Source organism: Neodiprion lecontei, chromosome 1 (genome assembly GCF_021901455.1).
Source record: "Neodiprion lecontei isolate iyNeoLeco1 chromosome 1, iyNeoLeco1.1, whole genome shotgun sequence".
NCBI classification, from domain to species: Eukaryota; Metazoa; Arthropoda; class Insecta; order Hymenoptera; family Diprionidae; genus Neodiprion; species Neodiprion lecontei.
Genome location: NC_060260.1, coordinates 16,352,666 through 16,376,240, shown reverse-complemented (window position 1 = coordinate 16,376,240; position 23,575 = coordinate 16,352,666). Strand labels below are relative to the sequence as shown.

Here is a 23,575-nt window from a genome sequence, read left to right as displayed (position 1 = left end):
TTAGCAATCTAGATTTTGATTTACCCTTCTACTTCCGATATGTTGACGATATTCTAACTGCAGTCCCTAAAGAAAAAATAGATTACACACTGAATATTTTCAACCAATATCATGGACGACTACAATTCACCATTGAAATAGAAGATAATAACGCCATCAATTTCCTGAATTTATTGCTGATACACAACAACACTAAAATCAAAACAGATTCGTTCCACAAAAAAACCTGGTCTCAAAGATATTTGAATTTTAATTCCCACCACCCGATGTCCTATAAGAAAGGTACCATCTTTAATCTTGTTGACCGAGCCATCAAACTATCAAGTATAGAATTCCATGAAAAAAATCTGTCACTCATATATAATATTTTAAGATGGAATGATTATCCTCACGGCCTTTCACACAAACATATAAATAAGAGACGCTCCCATATCAACATTTTATTTGACAATAATATTGACTCTGCTCCCGTAGACGACAACAATAGACATGCCACTATATTTATTCCCATCCCATATGTATCTGGTCTCTTTGAGTCACTGAACCGTCTATTTACCAAACATAATGTCAAGTTTGTGGGAATAAATTCAAAAGACTTACAAATAGTCTTTGATTCGGGTAAAGATAGGATCCCCATGGGCAAACGATCCAATGTTGTGTACAAAATACCTTGCAATGATTGCAATCAAGTTTATATCGGACAAACTGGCCGCCATCTAAACACCAAAATCAAAGAACATCAACGCAATGTACAAGAGAATGAAGAACGTCACAATGCTCTAACAAAACATGTGACCAATAAACAACATACTTTTAGCTATGACAATACAAACATCCTCTGTGAAGAACCTAATTATTATGAAAGGTTATTACTAGAAATGTGCAATATTGTAGGACACACTAATTCCGTTAACCTTAGACAAGATGTTGAACATCTTACCAATATTTACAAACCGCTAATCTCCGCCCACATATCACACATTGCTTAATCTTAACCCTTCGTACCAGGTGTCTTTCGTATGACAGTCGTGATCCTTGTGATGAGAGAGAATCTCACGCTATTGCGCAAGCGCCAAGAGCGAAATTTTGAATTTGCGCAGGTGCAAAGAGCGAAATTTTAAATTTGATAAACTAATGTGAAGTTATAATTCTAGCATATTTCATTGTAGTATTTTATTTTCCTTTGTTACGTCCGTGAGTAGAGTTACTCCTGAGCGGTAAGAGTAAACTGGTTGGCTTCGCTTTTAAGTTCCAGGACAACCGGAAATCAAGATGAGGATTGAATAACGTAGGGTTTGTTTGAGATATTACTTATATATTCATTTCGAGGAAGCTCAGATGGCGGTAAAAACGAAGTGTGCTGTATGAAGCTATGTAAGAAGTCTAGATGTGACGTTGTTGAGAGTTAGAATAGGAGTGTTCCTCGAGACGTGAAACGTACGGGTGCAGAAAAGGTGTGACAATGCTAGGAGTAGGGAATGGAATTTGATGAGTAAGCGCGATAGTGAATAACGTGAGACTACGTAGAGATAAGAGGACAGGACAGAGACCATGAGATTAATGTAAGAACTGTGGGAGAGTTAGCGAGTAGGAAAAATAGAGAGAAGTGGTATGCTGGACGTAACACCTTAATAAAAATGATTATTTTTAATGTTACTAAATAAAAAACTATATCATTTCGGGTTAGAAAATAAGAATCACAAAATTTGTTATTCATGCAATAAATTTATTGTATTCAAACAAATTGATAGTAACATACTTTCAAAATATTAGTGATGATTGATTTGGAAGCATTCGCCGTAAGTTAGTTTTTTAATAAATAAATAATTTATTTATTCAAAATAATAATTATTAATGTTTATTAGTTTAAAATTACGCTGAATATTATCAATAATAAATAAATAAATTTTAGTCAGAAGATAAACACAATGTTTCAAACATTGTAACATTTTAAGTATCAAGCAATATATTTTTGAAATAAACCATAGCTCTTCCGTAAAAATGAGGAAGTTTATGTAATATCACATTTCCATTTACGTACTCAGTTCTAAGTCATCTTTAGAAAAAAAAAATTCCGATGACATAAACAAACAAATAATTTGTTAAAGAAAATTGCGCTCCATAAATAGAAATTGAGTTGACATACAAGTTTTTCTTTATAAATTAAAATTAAATTATAATTTTTTATCTATAACTATAATAATATCAGGTTCAAAGTCATATAATTAAAATATAATTCCAACAGTTTGTCAGAAAATAACCACAATGTTTTAAACATTGTGACATTTCAAGTATTTAGCAATATTCTTTAGTAATTACGTATAATTTTTTGGTGAAAGTGACCAGATTTAAACAATATTGCATTTTTACCTTAAATCTAAATTATAAGTCATCCTTGGAAATCAGATTTGAATCACAATCGGTACAATATCTCACTGTATGTTGATTGCAAAGTGGTGTATTGCAAGATGAGCAACTTTCAGTTGTGTAACTGTTAGCTCTGCGTGGACAATAACAGCACAAACGACGACTAGAGTCATGAGTTGGTTTTTCAGGTTTAATGTTAACAATTTTCAAAATCACCAATCGTAATTCTAACTTCAAATTAGGCAACTGACTACGAAGGATCAACTGTGGTTCCACTAGTTGAAAAAATAGCTGTCGTAAATAGTTTCTTCGAACAATTTTCTCACCCACATTTTCTTCGTGAATAATTCGTGAGTTAATCCCAGCAATATTCAAAATTGCGTAAAATACAACCATTGGCCATCGACGCGTGTCACGAGCAACGTCGTAATCTCCTTGAAGCTGATCAACAACATCTACGCCAGCTTTTGTCTTATTATGAAAGGTGATTATCTCCGGCTTCATTTTTTCTCCAGTACTCTTGTCAATACCTGCAGAATTATGCATAGTGGAATACATCAAAACATTTTTTGATTTTTTCGGAATGTACGAAACTAATACGCTACTGTCTGTAAATACAAATTTACTGCTACAAATACTTCGATTTTTAATTTCAAACAATTCCCGTGGGAGTTCACGCTTGTTGCGTCAAATCGTTCCAACAATAGTTGTTTTGTTTTTCAACAAATAATTAGCCAGAGGTACAGAGGTGAAGTAATTATCACATGTGATATTTCTTCCGGTATTAAGTACAGGAGCAGTTAGTCTTTTGACAACATCAATTACTGAGTTAGATTTTACATATGGACCTGGTGGCTGTTTGCCGCAATAAATTTCCATATTGTACGTGTAAAATCGTTTAGAATCAGACATGGAATAAATTTTCATTCCATATCGTGCAGGCTTATTCGCGATATATTGGCGAAATTTACACCTACCACGGAAAGCTTGAAGCATTTCATCAATGGTCAAATAAGCATCTGGAGTACAATTTTGCTGGCAACATTTGATGAAACTATCCGAGAATTCTCTAATTGGTGTTAAATTGTCCAACTTTGTGCGTAGCTCGCGGTCATTAATATCATCAAATTTTAATGCTGACAACAAGTTACAGAATCGAGACCTAGACATTGCAGCACGATAACAATCAGGAGCTGTCCCATCAGTAGACCAAAGCTCTTTCAAATTAACACGAGAATCTATGTGAACACCGAGCATATATAACAATCCGATCATAGCATTAATTTCTACGCAAGACGTTGGTTGAATATCAACTTTCTTTTTCTTCGACAAGCGCAATTTTTCCAAAAAAATGTTGGTATAAACAACAATTTGTTCGATAGTTTCAGCCGGTAAAAATAAATCCCAACAATCTTTTGGTGTTTTTGCATTTTTTGCTAGTTTTGTAGGCCCAGATAAACCAGTAACAATATTTTGTCGTTGAGTCCGAAGTAGTGTATATATGCCGGTTCTAATCCAAAGATGGCGGCGCTCCCCCCTAGCTCCCCCTAGCCCACGCCCCCCCGCCCCCCGGTCATTTTCGGTGGCTATTTCCATAGGATTTGACACACACACACACACACACACACACACACACACACACACACACACACACACACACACACACACAATGATTCCTGTCGAGACTTGTTTGGCGCCGGAAAGCCACACATAAATCGGATAGGGTAAAAACCCGCTAGATCTATTGAAAAAATTCTAGGAAATGACCCCTGAAGAAAGGTTTAAAATGGCGTTTTGAATGCTTTTAACAATTTTTTTATTTAACACCAATTACATTTAGTTTTCTTATTGTATTCTCAATTATCTTATTCTGAATTTTAACGAGTAAAATTATACATATTATTTTCAATATCCATATTAATTAAACATAATGTTATTCCAAAATTGACTTATACCAATTTTTTAACAGTACCACTGATCGGATTATATTCAACAATGCGATCATGCAAGATCATGCAGTAGGCAGAAGTGTGTGGTGGGAACGAAGTGCTAGAGTCAAATTCCAATCGAATGTCCACAGGTCCAGTTTTCAATGTTTCGTTCTGCTTGGAGCAATCGATGACGATAAGGGGAGCTTGGTTTATAAATTCACGCCTCGATAGCAAAGGCTCAGCTTCTTTGTTATAGTAGCTCATTTAAAACCGAACATACATATCATAGAGAATGGCGTATTGATTATTGTATATATCAATATTCATATTTCCGTAGGGATAGCACTGCGAGTTGAGGAAGAGTTTTACATCTCTGATCCGACAATGATCAAATACGCCAGCATTTTTCAGCGGCTCGTTTCTCCTTGCAGTTTGAAATCCTAGAACGACATATCTCGGCTTCTCAAGCTGCGTCGATGTCTTGACTGACCATATATGCCGCGTTGTTGATGGGAGCATCGGATACACGTACGTTTCCCAAGAACGAAAACTCATGGATATGGCCGGATCCTTGGCGATGTAGTTGAGTAGCTGGATTTTCGGTTTATCAGCCAGTTTGATGTAGGGCAACAACCACTCGATTTTATTAGGGGTGATTTTAAAGTTTTCCGTCGCCGAGCTCTGAATCACGGCATTCAAATCAGTGTTGGAACGTGTGAGAATTAACTCGTGTTTAGCCTTGACGATGACTCGACGATAATCTTCGGCGAAGCCTAGCACATAATTTAACGGCAAAACAACATCGAAATTTCCAGCCGCATCGGTTAGTTCCTTATCCCCACTCAACCACCCGGTATTCTCCAGACTATATTGCTGGCCTGGAGTCAAGGATACGTAACCCTTCATAGTGCTGGTGATGCCAACATTTTTATTCCGATCAATCTCTTCACCGTTCAACTCGTAGCGAACTTCCTCAAACAAATGACAAACGGCCATATTGATCAATTTTGTAACCGTCACCACAGCCACACCATCATCCTTTGTGATTTTTCCGTGAATGTGTAGAGAGCTTTTACGGGGCAGTAGACACAAGTCTTGATGTTGAACAACAATATGGATTTCATCGTTGTTCTGAAAGGTGGATGATGCAAACGGTTGATGAGCATGAATCTCAGAGTGGGCGATCGATTCGTCGAATACCATAGGTTTCTGTATTCTTATTATTTCTTCCATGGTAACACGCACTGGATGCAGCGAACACGAATTTTTATTTTCCAAAATTTCCACGTAATCGAAGACCTAGGCTCTGGAGAAACTGAACGTTCAGAGGTGTCAGTCTCGTAGGCGGTGTAAACGTTGTCAGAGGTGTTGGGCGACTGACGATTTTTGGCCATGACGTTTGACTTTTATAACTTTTGCCCGACTTTCTCGTCTCAAACACGATTCCCATTATTTGAGTGATTTCAAGTGTAAACGTACAGTAATCGTTTCGCCGCGAAAATTAATCAGCTCGTCGTCTTGATCGACTCTTCTCAGCTGTAAATGATGTATCGACTGTACGGCGATTGGCAGGTGAATGACGTTGGTAGGCACTTCGACAATCTTATATCCGGATGGAACGGTTGGGAAAAATTCGTGAACCGTGTGAGCTCGACGCCCGTTTATGTACGCCCCTGTGGTTATGCTACTCTCAACGCGTAAAGTATTAACCTTCAGTATGGCTACGGGTAATTCAGATTTATGAGTAACGTTTCGTGATAGCTCAACCGCCTTAAATCCCAATAATCGGCCGATCGAATCTTTGGGCTTAAAGTCTACCACATGATTGCATGTGACTTCACTGTTCAGCTCGTTGTTATTGGCTGTCAGACTGAGGGTGATGTTGGAGGGTAGCTCCTTATGTAGAAAATTTTCAATATCCTCAATTTCATAGCATCCCGTGGGTATCGCGATGCTCTCTCTGCTGTTGTCCGCTCGTTTCAGGTAAAATTTATTACACCTCTCATGAATATTGGGTATTGAATTGAATGTCAGGAACTCGACGAGTCCGAGAACATAGTTCTTCTCTGGTGATAACTCGTTTGGGGGAAAATATTGAGCCTCCAGCACGGAGGATGTGCCTGACAGTGTTAACGTCAACGATTCCGGCATGACTAATGCTTGCTCATGAAACACCTGTCTTTTTATAGTTGTTCGCTGAGAAATTTGAGACACAAGTGGCCGCAAATCACAGTATCATATTCTTGATACCTCTTATGATTGTATTCAACGCTGCCAACACCGAGATACCTCATCAAGTCCTTAGGCGGTTTCAAATCACCGAAACTATCGAAATACACAACATGGTCACCATTTTTCTTGTACGCAACCCAATGTGTCCCTGGACCGTTTTTATCATCAAGATTAATAATTACGGATTCTCGCATTTTTGGTCCTGATTTCGGCAGATCATTCCGCATGAAAACACCTCGATAATGCGAAATTTTCATATTTTTAGCATAGTTGCGTAAATCAATGTTGGTGAGAGCTCGGTGTGGCAGCTTTACTAGTTTTTTGCCGGACGTAAGTACAGGCCCATTCCGCTGCGGTAGGGCCGCAGGTATAATCCCTTACCCAAAGCAATCGCCTCCATTGTTGCATTTTGCCGTTTGGCCTCTTTCAACTGATGTTTGTTGACACTAGCTTCGTTGACAGCTTTAGCTATACCCGCAGCACCACCCGCAAGAGCCCCAGTAGCGCTTAGACCGGCCAGAATTGGAATGAGAAACGGTGGGATGCCACCAATTTTATCAGGCACAGGTATAACGCGAGGCATACAAATATTCTTCCCAGTCCCACGCGCGGCCGCACGAGCACCCGCCAACGCCGACTCGACGGCTTTATAACCCGGTCGCATGGCGACCTTTGCTGCCGTGATGATGGATTTGAGATTCACAGTTCTCTTCCGCTGTTTACTCTTGCCATCAGTTCCAGATTTCTTCTTCGCAGCCACTCCAAGTTTCGACCGCTTTGCAGCTAAGCCCATTTCGAGTTTAGATTCAGCTTTCATGGTGTTGGTGACTCCCCCGGCTACCGGCTTTTCACCCACACTAGCGTCCTTGGCCAAGACGCGATTCCACGCCTTCTCAGCGGGCGCTTTGTCGGCAAGATTTCTCGCTGCGGTATCGCGATTCTTTGCGTATGCAATGTCGTGGTCTTTACACGCGGCATCCAGCGGATTGATCCCCAAATCTCCACGAGCCAACCTCTTGGCCAATTTCGTTCCAAGTCCGCAGTACTCATATCCTGGCACATGCAATTCAACTGGGAGATGATTGATGATTTTATCTAACAAACCACCACCGCGTTTTTTCCGTGTGCACGTCCTCATAGTCAGGCAACAACTAACGTGACTTCTATAAAAGGCGAAATTTATATACCGTCATCTCAGTTTTCGTTGTCATGCTAACGAAGCATCATGAGATTTCAAGATCAGCCCGATAAACTAACTATCGCAAATTTCGATAAAATGGTTCGACGTGGTAAGAGGAGGATAGAAAAACGACATGGAAAATTGCTGCCAAATACCGTGACAGCAATTTTTTGCGGGCCATCCAATTGCGGTAAAACTAACGCTCTTCTCGCACTTATCACCCACGGCAATAGATTGCGATTCGAAAATGTCTACGTCTATTCGAAATCTCTCATCCAACCAAAGTATCAATTTTTGCAAAAGTTGCTAGAACCTGTGCAGGGAATGGGTTATTTCCCGTTTCACGAGAACGATGAGGTTGTAAAACCGGAAGATGCTCGCCCCAACTCTATTATGATTTTCGACGGTGTGGCTTGTGAAAAGCAGGATAATATCAGAGCATACTTCAGCATGGGCAGGCATTGCGATATCGATAGCTTTTATCTAAGTCAAACGTACGCGCGTACGTATTCCAAAACATCTAGTGCGTGACAATGCAAACTTATTGGTGCTATTTCGGCAGGATGATATGAATCTGAAACATATCTACAACGATCATGTGAACACGGACATGACGTATCAGCAATTTAAAGACTTGTGCTCGGCATGCTGGAATGATGACAATTACAGTTTTACCGTAATTGACAAGGAAAGCGAAATCAATGGGGGGCGATATAGGAAGGGGTTTGACTGCTTTATAAGCATAAACTAACATAAGCTTGCACAGTTTCGTTGCAACAATCGAGCCTGCAACATGGAGAGTGCCAAGATTCGTAAGCATAGCGATACATTGAGTGAGATATCAAAAGCATCCGATGTCATACGGCGTAAGCATAAGATGCTCAAGTTGGACGAGGACATGACCGAATAGGTTGTGGGAGAGGTATTCAAACCGTTAATAACGCCGTTGCAAGAATTGGTGGATACTTCAAAGCTGCAGCAGGAGCATATTAAACGTGAAATTAAAACGGAACTACTGGATGTGGCAATGAAAAAAGAAGAAGAAAAAGATGACGAGAGTGCCGGGGATGATGATGATGATGATGATGAGGAGGATGAGGATATGGATGAGGGGAATTTCATGGATGCAAATGATAAAACACTGAAGTTTGGTGAAATTTCTACTACAAGTACACCGGTGAAGAAAACAGCGGATTCCACAGCACAATATTTGAAAATGTTCAGCTCAAGTCAAAAGAGGGATTTTGATACTATGTACGGTGTTCGAAAGTTGACAAGCGGTATGATGATTGGCGATACACCGATCAATTTCACTGATAATCTGGTCAATGTGGGGAATAAAAGTTATGAGAGAACACCTGGATTAATCGAATTACTGTTTAAAAAATCACCCGATGCATCGGTTGTAAATGACGCGGACAAGAATAATTATATAAAAATTGTAACGACGACAAATGCGCATCGAAAACGTTACCAAGCCGATGGAAGCCTTCGAGATGATTTAAAAAGTGCAAAGTATAGAAATTTCATTGCACAACACGTTGGCTCGCCGAAAAAATCAGGTAAAGGCTTACCCGACTATAAGATTGCGCGAAAGGAGGGGCAAGATGTCGATTACGTCTACTGGGATGATCCAAATGAAATTGTAGATCGTCTCCGGCTGCTTATGGCGTCACAGGCTGCAGGCAATACCAGCCATTCCAACGAAATAGTCTCCATTATTGAGGAGTTGCGTGAGGCTGGAATCGTTTATTAGCTCGAAGGACCAAAAAATGTTTAGAGAGATGGCAAAAAGATATGGATCATCGACGTGGGATCCGCGAATTAGTGATGAGAACGAGTGTGAATGAAACGAAATGATGTAGAGCTGTAGAGAGATGATTATTAACAGTAACCGAGGATTTTTATTGGTTTTGATGCGGCGATACCGACCGTATCGCAAGAGAACGTTACAGAGAGTGAAGATTTTACAGAGCGAGAGAACACATAGATTATACACATACATGATTTCGAGATAGTGGACAATACATGAGATACAGTTAAATGTGTGTCTCGCGACACTCAAAATCGTCCTAGCACATGTACGCACACTCGCGTGCAATGTTTACTTGCCGTCTCTGCGTCAAATCTCGCCGCTTGCCCGTGTCGCGACTCAAAACCCATCAGCTGTATCTCATGTATTGTCCACTATCTCGAAATCATGTATGTATATAATCTATGTGTTCTCTCGCTCTGTAGAATCTTCACTCTCTGTAACGTTCTCTTGCGATACGGTCGGTATCGCCGCATCAAAACCAATAAAAATCCTCGGTTACTGTTAATCATCATCTCTCTACAGCTCTACATCATTTCGTTTCATTCACACTCGTTCTCATCACTAATTCGCGGATCCCACGTCGATGATCCATATCTTTTTGCCATCTCTCTAAACATTTTTTGGTCCTTCGAGCCGGATCAGTCGCGAATCGAATCGGATCATTCGCAAATCGAGTCGAATCTTTCGAATCGTTGCGACTTACGGGAAAACGAATTAGCCAGTGAGTGAAACGGAACTATCGCGTGTGCATCAAGTTGCGAAAGTTCACGTAACCAAAGTGAACAATATCGTTATCGGTGAAAACCATCATCAAAATCAGTCGCGTCCGTTAAATTCGAACGTGCGGTGTCCTCTGTAGTGACCGTGACTAAGATCTGAGCGTCAACAACACCGATCTCTCGAAGTGTGTATCGCGACGCCCTATTATCACTGTGTGCGTATCTCGTTCGTGAAAACTCTGTTCGTCGCGTGAGTTACACTTTCTCGTTTGTCAAGATGACGATCGACGAATACATTGAACGTCAAACCGATCTCTTCAGGCGCATCTGTCGCACTCTCGAAAACTTGCGCAAGCTCGGTGAAGCAAAAACAACCCTCGGGCAAGTGCAATCGCGATTGGATGCTTTAAATTCAAATTGGCTGTAGTTCCAAGACATGCACGAGACAGTCGATCAAATTAGAATCGCAGCAAAAGGTGATCAACTCGACGCTATCAAAAGACTTTCGTATTTCGCGAAAGACTATTACGGACAGTGCGAAGAGCAATACTTAAACGCGAAGGGAGAGATGCTCGATCTACTCGGAACTCTCAAGACTCTATCGGCACCGATCGTGCCAACAGCCGTAGCCCCCCAACTCACAACTGGAGGAGCCTCAAAACGGCTACCACGCATCGAATTGCCTACGTTCTCGGGCAATTACTCAGACTGGAAGTCTTTCCACGACCTCTTCACATCAATCGTTCGCGAAAATTCGCAACTCTCGGAAGTGGAAAAACTGCACTACCTAAAAACAAGTCTTACCGATGAACCGTCACAACTCATTAAAAACATCGCTCTTACCGCTGAAAACTTCCCTCGAACCTGGGAAACTCTCGTCTCACGGTACGAAAACAAGCGGCTTCTGACTGATTCTCATCTCGCGACACTTTTCGCGATTCCTCGTGTCACTAAAAAATCATCATCGGAACTAAAGAGCTTGCACAGCAACACTTGCGAAGCTCTTGGCGCGCTCGAACTTCTCGATAGTCCCGAGAAATTAGGGGATCACATCATCGTGCACATGACGATTCGCAAGCTCGACCCAGCATCTCTCGAAGAGTGGGAGAAAAGTGTTAGCGAGAAACTCGAGCCCCCCACGACTGCGGAGCTCAAGGCGTTTCTCATCGGTCGCATCCACACCCTCGAAGCCGTGGAGCAAGCTCATGCTCATAATCAAATCGCGACGTCGAAACCGCACTCATCGCAAGGAAGGTCAAATCTTCAGACGACAAGGTCACATACAGCGCAATCAAAGGAACAGTCGTGTGCTTGTTGCAAAGGCAACCACTACATCGCGTTCTGTTCGACCTTTCGCGACAAATCTCTGGATCAAAGAAGGGAAGTGGTTTCTGCGAAAAAGCTTTGCTTCAATTGTCTCGGTCCACATCAGCAGAAGGACTGTCGATCCAACAAAACGTGTCGCGTGTGCAACGGTCGACATCATTCCTTGCTGCATCGAAACTTTTCCTCAATCTCGACAGCTGCCAACCGCGGCACATCTCAAGGACAGGCCGCAGTAGCGCAACCTGCAGTGCAGAACGCACCGATCTCGAACAGCGCCTCTCAGGTGAGCAACCACTCAGCTCAGCCTTCAATGATCAAGCGGTCTCCAGTTCTTCTCGCCACAGTGCAATTGATCGCCTCGAATCCGGAGACTGGAGAAAGAATCATCGCTCGCGCTCTACTCGATCAAGGATCCGAAAGTTCATTCGTCACGGAGTCGCTAGCGCAACAATTGCGATTACGTCGGCATCAAGCAACGATACCGATCATTGGCGTCGGAGCTCATCAATCGGCAGTGACTCGCGGCATAGCGACATTGCAACTCAAATCTCGTGCTCACACCTCGTTCTCGTGTCAGGTGGAGGCACTCGTGCTTCCACGACTCACATCGTATCTACCCTCATTTCGACTTCTCGTCGAAGACTGGACTCAACCTCGCGAATCCAAGCTTTGCACATCCCAGTCAAATCGACGTAATTCTCGGAGCTGACATCTACAGCAACATCATTAGTCAAGGAGTTCGAAGAGGAGCACCAGGAACACCAATCGCGCAAGAAACTCAGTTCGGTTGGGTCCTCTCCGGCTGCGTTTCAGCGGAAGCAGCAAGCCCCTCGTATGGCGCAATCCAAGGCTTCCAATGCTCCCTCGATCACGAACTGCTCGATCTCGTGCAGCAGTTTTGGAAGCAGGAAGAAGTGTCGAAACCTTTGGCACTAACTTCCGAAGAAGAGCGTTGTGAGCAACACTTTCGCGAAACGGTTTCTCGAACTGCGTCCGGTCGTCACGTAGTTCGGCTGCCACTCAAGGACAATTCGGTAGAGCTCGGCAACTCGCGGAATCCCGCGCATCAAATGCTCCTTCGTTTGGAGTAACGGTTCGGTAGCGACGCGAAACTCAAGGAGGCTTACTCGAGCTTCCTTCGTGAATATCGTCAACTCGGGCACATGCGTCGCGCTATCAATATACCTGAAGACAATTCCCGCGTGTTTTATCTTCCCCATCACGGTGTAGTTCGCGACAGCAGTTCAACAACAAAGTTGCGTGTCGTGTTCAACGGGTCTCAAAGAACCAACCTCGGACTCTCTCTCAATGACAATCTTCTCGTCGGTCCAAAAGTGCAAACCGACCTCGCGGACGTTCTCTTACGCTGGCGACAATATCCAGTCGCGTTCTCATCAGACATCGTGAAGATGTACCGACAAATTTTGGTCCACAATGATGACCAAGATTTCCAGCGAATCCTCTGGAGGGAAGAACCAGGGCTATCGATTGAAGAATATCAACTGACTACGGTAACGTATGGTCTTGCAGGCGCTCCATATCTCGCGATCCGTGTTCTTCATCAACTCGTTCAGGACGAAGGTAAGCAGTATCCCTTTGCGTGCCACGTCATTCTCGAGAACACGTACGTCGACGACATCCTCTCAGGAGCAGAGGACGTTGATCAAGGTCGCGAGAAAATCAACGAACTCAATCAATTGCTCAAGGCGGGCGGCTTTGAACTTCAAAAGTGGACTTCAAGCCACCCAGAAACTCTCGTTGACGTTTCTCGAAACCATCAAGAGATCGCGATGCATCTGAATCTCGATCAAAGTCCATTCTTTCGGGCTCTCAGTCTTGCGTGGAGACCAGACATCGACGCGTTTGCGTTCTCTCCGCAAATTCATCAAACTCGGGACAATTTCACGAAACGAAAAGTTCTCTCACAAACCGCGCAGCTCTTTGATCCTCTCGGATGGCTCTCGCCGATCACGATCAGAGCCAAAATCTTTATGCAGGAATTGTGGGCACTCGGTTTCGACTGGGACGAGCCGCTCTCAGCTTCATTGTCCTCGCGATGGATCGAGTTTCTACAAGATCTTCAAGGCATCTCAGCTATCACCATCCCACGAAGGATCGGGTCAAGTTCAGCATCTCTCGGGATAGAGATCCACGGTTTCGCGGACGCCTCTCAAAGTGCATTAGGCGCAGTGATCTACGCGCGAACGTATATCAACACTCACGAAGTGCGCGTTTCGCTAGTGTGCGCGAAAACTAAAGTAGCGCCGCTAAAGAAGGTGACAATTCCTCGTCTCGAACTCTGTGCTGCGAATCTTCTCGTCCGGTTGATGTGTCATGTGGAAAAGACTCTTAATTTCGAAAACACCCCGGTTTATCTGTGGACGGATTCCACAGTCGCGCTCGCGTGGATCAAAAGCCACCCATCGCGGTGGAAGGAATTCGTTCGTAATCGCGTAACGGAAATCCAAGAGTTCGCGCGCGCTCGTTGGTATCACATCTCGGGTTTTGAAAACCCCGCTGATCTTGCGTCTCGTGGTGCATCTCCGGAGCAACTCCAAAAATCAGAACTTTGGACCTTCGGACCATCCTGGCTCTCGAAGCCTCCTGTCAATTGGCCATCCTTATCTCCGCGACCGGAAGAAAACATTCATCTCGAGGAAAGAAAAGGGCTGTCGACGCACATCGCAACAGCTAAGCCGCTACAAATCTGGGATCTCGTCGATCGCTACTCAAAACTATCGACTCTCCTCAAAGTCACATCATTGTGTAAACGCGCAGCAAATCGGTTCCTCGCGAAGACGACATCGAATCGCGTAAACACGTCTATCACTGTCGGACCGATCTCTACTCTCGAATTGAGCGACGCCCAACTGTTTTGGACCAAGGTGACCCAGCAGGCGTACTTTGCAGAAGAAATTCGCCAAATCGAGACAAGCTCAAGTCTCACTCGAAGTCATCCACTATCGCGACTCACGCCGTTCATCGATTCGAACGGATTCCTCAGAGTCGGTGGTCGACTGAATCACTCATTGCTTTCGTATGACGAAAAGCACCCGTTCATCTTGCCTCGCGAATCATCGTTCTCCACATTGATCATCGATCATCATCATCGGTTGACGCTCCACGGAGGTTCGCAACTCACTCTCGCTACAATCCGACAGCGGTACTGGATCCTGGGAGGAAGAGTACCGATCCGCATGTTCATACATCGTTGCGTTCCTTGTGCGCGTCATCGCGCCACCCTCAGCAGCCAACAGATGGGCCAACACCCTCAGTCTCGAGTCACGCAATCAAGGCCGTTTCTTTACTCTGGCGTTGACTACGCTGGTCCATTCTCGATTCGAGCCTCCCGCGGAAGAGGAGCGAAATCATGCAAGGGATATATCGTTATCTTCATCTGCTTCACGACCTCGGCTGTGCATCTCGAGCTAGTTTCGGACTACACGACGGAGGCATTCATCGCGGCGTACAAACGCTTCACATCTCGACGAGGAATTTGTGCCTCAATCGCAAGCGATTGTGGAACGAATCTCGTCGGCGCAGACTCAGAACTTCGCCGTCTTCTCGCTGCATCGTCAAAGGAGTTCGCAGAAATCGCAAACACCCTCGCATCACACGGAACCCAGTGGCGGTTCAATCCTCCCTCCGCGCCTCATTTCGGTGGAAAATGGGAAGCCGGAGTGAAATCAGTCAAATTTCACCTCAAACGAGTCATCGGAGAAGCTACTCAAACGTTCGAGCAATTCGCGACGTTCCTCACGCAAGTAGAAGCCACGCTTAATTCTCGACCTCTTTGCGCTATCTCGGACGATCCACGGGATCCAAGTGCCTTGACTCCAGGACACTTTCTCGTCGGCTCAGCATTGAACACAATTCCTGAGCCGTCACTGATCGAGGTGCCAGTTCAACGGCTATCGCATTGGCAACACTCGCGTCAAATGCTGGAGCATTTTTGGAAACGGTGGAGTACGGAGTATCTTCAGTCCTTCCAAAACCTCTCGAAATGGCAGACTCATCACGGGAACATCAAAATCGGATCCATCGTTCTCGTAAAAAACGAAAATCTACCTCCATCTGTGTGGCCCCTCGCGAAAGTGATCGAAGTGCATCCGGGAACCGACGGTCTCGTTCGCGTTGTGACCGTTAAAACGAAATCCTCTGTGTTAAAACGTCCAATCGTAAAATTGTGTGTGCTTCCAGTGTCCTCTTAAGACAATTATTGACTCTAAGAATAAATAACGCACGGCGGGCGGCATAATCTAATTTCGCGATCGTTACCGATAGCGAAGCGGGCGGTATGTTTCGGCAAGGTATCGAATAGTTAAATGTGTGTCTCGCGACACTTAAAATCGTCCTAGCACATGTACGCACACTCGCGTGCAATGTTTACTTGCCGTCTCTGCGTCAAATTTCGCCGCTTGCCCGTGTCGCGACTCAAAACCCATCAGCTGTATCTCATGTATTGTCCACTATCTCGAAATCATGTATGTGTATAATCTATGTGTTCTCTCGCTCTGTAAAATCTTCACTCTCTGTAACGTTCTCTTGCGATACGGTCGGTATCGCCGCATCAAAACCAATAAAAATCCTCGGTTACTGTTAATCATCATCTCTCTACAGCTCTACATCATTTCGTTTCATTCACACTCGTTCTCATCACTAATTCGCGGATCCCACGTCGATGATCCATATCTTTTTGCCATCTCTCTAAACAGGCGTGTAAACATAAAATCATCATTAGTTCTGTGACCGTCCAGTGATGAGCATAGACATATTCGGGCGACACTCGGAGCGTGGTGGGGTAAAAATTTTATTCGAGGGCCTCCGGGTGTTGGATTCAAAACCACCAGCGACAATCTGTATGATTTGGACGGTAAACGATTGTGTAACATAGCTGATCCGCAGCACTCCACCGACGCCGTTTCCTTAAAAGTTCTCAATACTGCTTTACAGTCTATGGCTGTGGATATTGTGGATACTTTTCAATCAAATTTTGAGAGTTTCGCGCATAATCACAACGAGGAGTTGAAACAGCTACGCATGAATAACAAAATCATTGAAAATACGGTGAATCGCATCAAACATATTGGGGAGCAGGCAACACCAACGTTGGGGCAGACCAGCAGGGAATTAGTATCGATTGAGGAACCAGAGTGGTTGGACAGCAATTCGAAAAATTGATAGGTGAAGACTTGGGAACAATGAAGACTGCAATAGCTGCCGAACTTCACAGACAGGCTCGACGCAACTATCCGCGCCGATTCGTAGATGTACGAGGACTGCATGAGACCTGGCAAGCTGATCTCGTCGATATGACCCCATACAGCTCGTGCAACAAGGGATACAAATACCTACTAACAATCATCGATATATTTTCCAAGTACGCGTGGGCGGTGCTGATAAAGTCCAAGAGTGGGAAAGATGTTGCCGCTGCCATGAAATCTGTACTGATCCAGAGTCGTATACCTACACATCTGCACGTTGATCGAGGCAAAGAATTTTACAACAGCGAATTCAAAGCCCTCGTGAAGCATCACAGTATCAACATGTATTCGACATTTAGCAACTCAAAGGCGTCGATATGCGAACGTTTCAATCGAACATTGAAGAATAAAATGTGGAAGCGGTTTACTCTCCAAGGATCGTACGAGTGGATTAATATTTTGGATGATTTAATGAAGTCCTACAACAACGCCAAACATCGCACGATTCGGATGAAACCGGTGGATGTTAGCACGGAGAATGGAAAACAGCTGTATCGTAGCGTGTACAAGCCTCGGCAAATCAAACGAAGTGATCGAGCGCGGAAATTCAGTGTAGGCGATCGAGTTCGAATCAGCAAGTACAAGAATGTATTTGAAAAAGGCTATACACCCAATTGGACGACAGAAATATTTACCGTAAGTGATGTGAAAAATACCAATCCACCCACCTACAAACTTACAGATTATCAAGATCATCCCATCGAGGGGGGCTTCTACGAGGAAGAGCTCGCCAAAGTGAAATATCCCATCGGCTACCTTGTGGAGAAAGTATTACGCAAGCGGGGGAATCTGTTCTATGTGAAGTGGTTGGGTTTTGATAGTTCGCACAATAGTTGGATAAATAAAACAGACATATAACATAATTTGTATGTATTTTCCGAATAACAATAAAAGATTTTGAATATACAAATATTTCCACATTTTATCTCCTTTGTGCGCACATGTGCCATACTCTGTACTACGAAAATAATAATAATAATAATAGTGATAATTATAATGATAATATGCAATTTTGCCATACGATTATTACACATTTTATTTTTTGGAAAAATTTTTTTCATTTTCTGTAAGCTTTATTTCATTTTCTGAAAACTTTTTTTCATTTTCTGAAAAGTTTTTTTCGTTTCCTGAAAATTTTTTTTCATTTTCTGAAAACTTTTCTCGTGGTAAACGAATAAATATGAATAATTGCTTGATATATAAAAAATAAATAAATAAACAATTGTTGAGTATATGAATTCGCATTTTGAAACTTCAAATCCATTAAATATCGTATTGATCATGAAACGTTTCCGCCCGATCGTGGATCGTTCGAGGCGTCAAACATCAAATATTTACATCAATTCTATGTCTACAGTTTATCCTATAGCTATTGGGGGGCTGGGACAAACCCCCAAGGTACGGTGTCGGTCTGTCCGGGTATCAATTGCCGCTTGTCATCCTGCCAACACAGAGCCAATTTTTTTTGTACGATCGTGCTTACTTCGTGTTTTTTGCTGCATATTAAACACTGTGGAAGAGTCAACTCTCGGTAAGCCGTCAGACAGCGCTTATAATCATCAAACGTGATGCTATTTATCGATGAATTTCTTACACCCTTGGCACGATTGCTCACTTTTACGCCACTGTCATATTTTTCCCCATCCTCACCCATCGAAGTAAATGTGTACAGCTTTGCTCGCAGTCCCACAAACTCTGTCATAATTTTACCATTATTTTCATCCTTCATTAGCCCTAGTTGTTTTTTGTTTTTAAGGGGAATACCATACACATTGTCGGGCGGATAGTCAGAGGTGTCAAACATTGTATCTACATCACGTTTGATGATATCGTAGATATTAGGCACATTGAATTGATAAATAAGGCTGTCTGTGTCGGTATACATCAATTTAGCCTGTTTATTCGAAAAGTTGGTTTTAATATAATTATAGTGGAAATCGTAGAGAGAGATTTTTGACAGATCTAGAATTGATGCGCCGACGTAAATAGGTTTGGCGAAGTGAACTTTGACACGATTCATTTCAATGATAACCATATCAGTGTCAAATACGGTGCAGCTGTGAAAGTTTGCTCGGGCAATAAGCGTTCTCGCACCACCTTTTCCCTCCGATTTTGTAACCAATTTAACATCTTTAAGATTTCGCACATTCTCCATAGTCTTGCCGAACACAGCGTTATTCATGAGTTTGTGAAAGTTTTTCTCAAATTCATTCCTAGATTGCTTACGCATGTCTGTATTGAGCGTGATGTACGGCTCGAGCCATGGAGATTGTGCAAACTTCAAAATTCTATGCACTTTCGTTAATTTCAATCCTAAACTCAAACACTGTTTCAAATTTCTATACTGCAATATGTACTTTGTTTTAGGGTGAAGGGTGGTCGCGAGTTTGGCATTTTTACTACCTGGAGGAGTAAAATGTTCGGGACAAAGAGGTAAGTCTTTTTGATCCTCGTGGAGTTCTAGAGGGTAGTCCAAATCTACCTCCAGAAAGTAACCGATCGGCGAATCGTCCGGATGGTTCGTTATATCGATGTGCTGATACTCCCACTCGAACGAACCGATTGGTAAATGCACGCTCATAGCTGCACCGTACAGGTTATTCACGTCAAAATACATGAGATACGATTCCGCTCTGTTTGGATCAAAATCTGTACCCATGAATCTATTATTGGCCCGAGCGTGTCGATTAGAACATTGCGCTAGGCCGCCTCGGATGGCTCTTTCAATAAGTAACACCATTTCAGGGTTGTCTAAAAGTTGCAAATTTACATTAGTATGCTTGAGCATCGCGCCAAAAGCAAGTCCCGATGCAGTGTAGTAGTGCAACGGATCTAAATTGTATGTTTTGAAGCAGCTAGCGCGGAAATTTTCGAAAATATCGGCAAGCAAAAGAACATCGGTCTTTAAATATAAATCTGAGTAGCCCCTCAATGACTCTAAATGGAATTCCCTCGAAACAGTTTTCGCGTGCTCGTAATCGGTGTCTGAAATATTTGCATCGCAGAGGTGCGAGTAGAAATGCTTCTTTGCAGGTAATCGCGGTTCATCGAGTTTCCCCCAACAATCGACGTATTCATAGGGAAAAACGCCTTTGCGGGTCATCAAACTGAACTGAGTCGGGTTATTATAAAATTTGCGTGTTATGTGTTTATCGGTATCGGTCAAATATGTGGAAAGTTTATCGATGCTGCTAGCCATGAATCGAAACGAATCGATGAATCTCAAGTGCATCATTGTTCCATCGACGCGTTTCGTGAAGGATATATATTTTTTCTCATTTATGGGTAGCAGCGTAATTTTACCGGGAAAAGTTGACGCGAGGGATTTTATTAAAAAGTGAGAATCGTAACCGGACAAATTGTGGAAAACTATTGGAATTGTGTGCGACTCTCTGAAATTCAAATTACACCGATTATGAGCAGGACCACGATGTTTACCCGTGAAGTGACAGTGATAGTAACACTTTTTCTCCTCAGGGGTAAACGATTTTTCACAAATATAACAATTCTTTGCGCGCATGTGACGATCGCGTCGCACTTGGGTAAGAGACTTCATCGGAATTATGTTTTTGATGCGTGACTCTACTTGAATTGCTAAATCTTTAAGCCGTTTCATAAACCAATCTATGCAATCGACACCGCGTTTACCGTGGAACTCCGATAAAGTCTCATCGTACGCGCAATGTACGTAGTACGCTACACTGTGCGGGATATGCTTTTGAATTTCACAAGTCTTATGAGTTTCAAATTCATTTACAGGTTCAGGGATTAATATACATTCGAGATCGGCGTATACGACAAACGGAACGGTGCCTTTGTTTTGAAAATTGGAAAATATCAAATCTTTACACTTGGGAAATTCCATGCGTACTTTATTTAGCATGATACAATATATTATATATAATAAAATAATACAATCTTGTCGATGATTGTCGTAGGCGTGTTTCACGCTAAAGTGGCACAAACATCTGTCACATAAAAACATTTTGTGTTCATGAACGGACAATTGTTTGCTTACCAATCGGGAAAGATCTTTAATCCAAGCAAAATGGAATCTCGGTGCAAACTCGCCAGTCATATCGTCTTCCGGATTTCTCTCAACCATTAGAAGATGGATCGTGTCATTGTTTACGCTATGCAAATTTTTACTGAAATAAATTGGCACGATGACGCTTTTATTTGATTTTGCATGATGCGAAAAAGTTTGAGATTCTATTCCATATACATTGATGCGCAAATTATTCAATCTCTCAAGCTTTTTCACATCATGTAGAGTAGCAGGAAATTTGATACCTGTACAGTCCAACTCGGAAATATATCGATGATAACGGCTAGTCCTTGCAGTGTGGGTGTTGACTGGGTGGAGGGCTGCTATGACGGACCAGAGAAGACATCTTTCGTCCTCGTTCCTCACGTTCACCGCCGCTCTCTTCCGTTGAATGTCTTGGGGCAGCTCGACGAATGTTGAAGCCCCCGCGGCGAGAGGCTGGTAGCGATTCATATTCACAGCGATGTTAAGGATCTCAATCATACTCGAGCCGGAATCGCGTTGCTCGAAATCTTCCACCTTTGACTGCAGATCACCCCGTGCACGTGTAAACCAACCATTTATATCGCTCGATGGGAGAAGAATCGTCACGTTGGAGGTGTTGAAACTCTTAACTTCGGTAGTGATCTCTTCGTGCTTGGCATTTTCGAATTTGCACGATAATATGAGGTTAACCTTCACATTTCCCTCCTCGCGCAGTATCAGCTCCAACTTCTCGGTGACGACGCGCTGCACATCGTCCAGAAAGGCGTCCAAATTTTTATGACGGAGATTTGTGACAACCCCCGTTCTGATTCGGCTGGCAAAAGCGCTATCCACGTCGTCCCATTGTACACCCGCAGGAGTACCGATGTTTCCACCCGTCACCACTGTGCGCTGCTGCAACTGCTTGATCTTCGTCACCCAAGATTGCAGGAGTGCGATCGTATGTTGGATCCGTATTTTCGCACCAACGGTTGTTCCTCGTTGCATGGAAATATCGCGCAGAACTTGGATATTTGCAATTCCAATATCAGTCCAATGATTGATGACGGCGTCATTCTCTTCTCCAGGTGGTTGCTCACTCAGCAAATTGTACGTCTTCTCCATCTGCTCCGCAATTCCCATATACGCTTCGACTGCCATGACTTTGACGTTGATATAAGTTGAACTTTGTATAACTTTTTTGACTTGCACGTATTGTGTAAGACTGACGCGTCTGCATCGGATGTGTTGAGCTTATATGTATATAGACCGATAGATCGCAAGAATTTGGGAACTGTGCGCACTGCGTTCTGCGCATATCGGAGGGTGAAATGACGTCAGAGATGCGGTGCGCACTGCGTTCTGCGCATCTCGGAGGGAAAACTGACGTCAGAGACGACTGGGTCCGCCCTTTATCCGACCCGCCATCCCTAAATTTTTGGGTTTTATTGCCCTCCCGACTCTGCAGAGATGATGAAATTCATGTAAAAAATGACGTCAGAGGCGACGGGGTCCGCAGTCCCCCTCCCACCATCCCTAAATTTTTGGGTTTTATGAGTCGTTAAGCAGCGTGGGCCATGTGGTGGGAAAAATCGGTCAACGAAAAGCGGGTGGCGAACAGTGTTTGGTGTGAGAAAAATCTTATCTTGCCCGCTCTTCACCGGATGGTATGTGCACATGTAGTTTTTGGGTTTTACGACTCTTCATAGCGAGCAAGTCCGAGCCTGCACATCCCCAACCATATTAGCGTGGGGTATGCAACGGAAAGCTAGCGAGCTCTTGAGAAAATTTTCTCCTAGCTTATACCGCCTCCCCCGCGTCACTCTTTCGTCTCTATGTCACGTGGTGTGTGCTTTACGAATGATTGGCGGGCTGGGTTTTGCTCGGTAGAGGGCGGGTGCGAGTCCTTTAGTATTAATCCGAACAGTGGTTTGAAAACTTCTCTGGTAATTTTGAAAAATCCTTCGTGTCGAAACAGGCGTTTTTGATAAAGTGAGCTGTGACAAAGAAAAAAAATCGGTGTTCATTGGAAAAATCTCAAGACTTCAAAGAGTTTATATTTTTTGTGAGTACTTTATAGAATACACATATATATGTATATGGTGCTACGCCAATCCTCTTACGATACTGTGAATGTTGATTTGAATTCCGTAATGATTATCGCATTTGATTAGTATGTTGACAAAAGTTTTTTTTTGATTTGTTTTAACTTTTCTGTATTCCCTATCATCGTATCCATAAAAATTCTGGAAAAATTTTAGAATCATATCGAAAAAAATATGAACGGACAGAAAAGGGGGCCATCAGACTCCCCACCCCATTCACCACCACGATCGCCGACATAGGAGCGGGTGTGCAGAGGGGCGGCTTATTATGAGGAGGATGATGAGGATGAATTGACTGATAGTGATGCTGATACGCTAAGTATCGACCCCGAGCGATGTATTGACGATAGTGTTGGTGATGATCATGGCGAGTTTGAACATAATTTGGCTCGCGAGCATCATCTCGAATCATCATGATCATCGAGTGATGTGGAGGATGAGGAGGAGGAGGAGGAGGAGGAGGAGGAGGAGGAGGAGGAGGAGGAGGACGAGGAGGAGGAGGAGGAGGAGGAGGAGGAGGAGGAGGAGGAGGAGGAGGAGGAGGAGGAGGAGGAGGAGGAGGAGGAGGAGGAGGAGGAGGAGGAGGAGGAGGAGGAGGAGGAGGAGGAGGAGGAGGAGGAGGA

At 43.4% G+C, this 23,575-nt stretch overlaps 2 protein-coding genes across 2 annotated transcripts; both read left to right on the top strand.

Annotated features, from left to right (window-relative positions):
• Positions 1 to 10,522: 10,522 nt before the first annotated feature.
• LOC124294661 lies at positions 10,523 to 12,662 on the top strand. Its single transcript, XM_046740960.1, has 3 exons — positions 10,523 to 10,630; positions 10,673 to 12,148; positions 12,213 to 12,662. The coding sequence occupies exons 1-3, from the start codon at positions 10,523 to 10,525 to the stop codon at positions 12,660 to 12,662; spliced, it is 2,034 nt and encodes a 677-aa protein (XP_046596916.1).
• Positions 12,663 to 12,734: 72 nt separating this feature from the next.
• LOC124294659 lies at positions 12,735 to 15,782 on the top strand. The gene has a single exon (XM_046740953.1). It carries the CDS (start codon positions 12,735 to 12,737, stop codon positions 15,780 to 15,782), a length of 3,048 nt encoding a protein of 1,015 aa, XP_046596909.1.
• The last annotated feature ends 7,793 nt before the right edge of the window (positions 15,783 to 23,575 follow it).

Bases quoted from the DNA above. Each gene is read 5' to 3' on its own strand.
- LOC124294661 (XM_046740960.1), top strand. From the start codon at position 10,523: ATGACGATCGACGAATACATTGAACGTCAAACCGATCTCTTCAGGCGC. The intron at 10,631-10,672 runs GTGCAATCGCGA...AATTGGCTGTAG, and splicing joins CAAAAACAACCCTCGGGCAA to TTCCAAGACATGCACGAGAC. The intron at 12,149-12,212 runs GTGGAGGCACTC...TTCTCGTCGAAG, and splicing joins ACACCTCGTTCTCGTGTCAG to ACTGGACTCAACCTCGCGAA.
- LOC124294659 (XM_046740953.1), top strand. From the start codon at position 12,735: ATGCGTCGCGCTATCAATATACCTGAAGACAATTCCCGCGTGTTTTAT.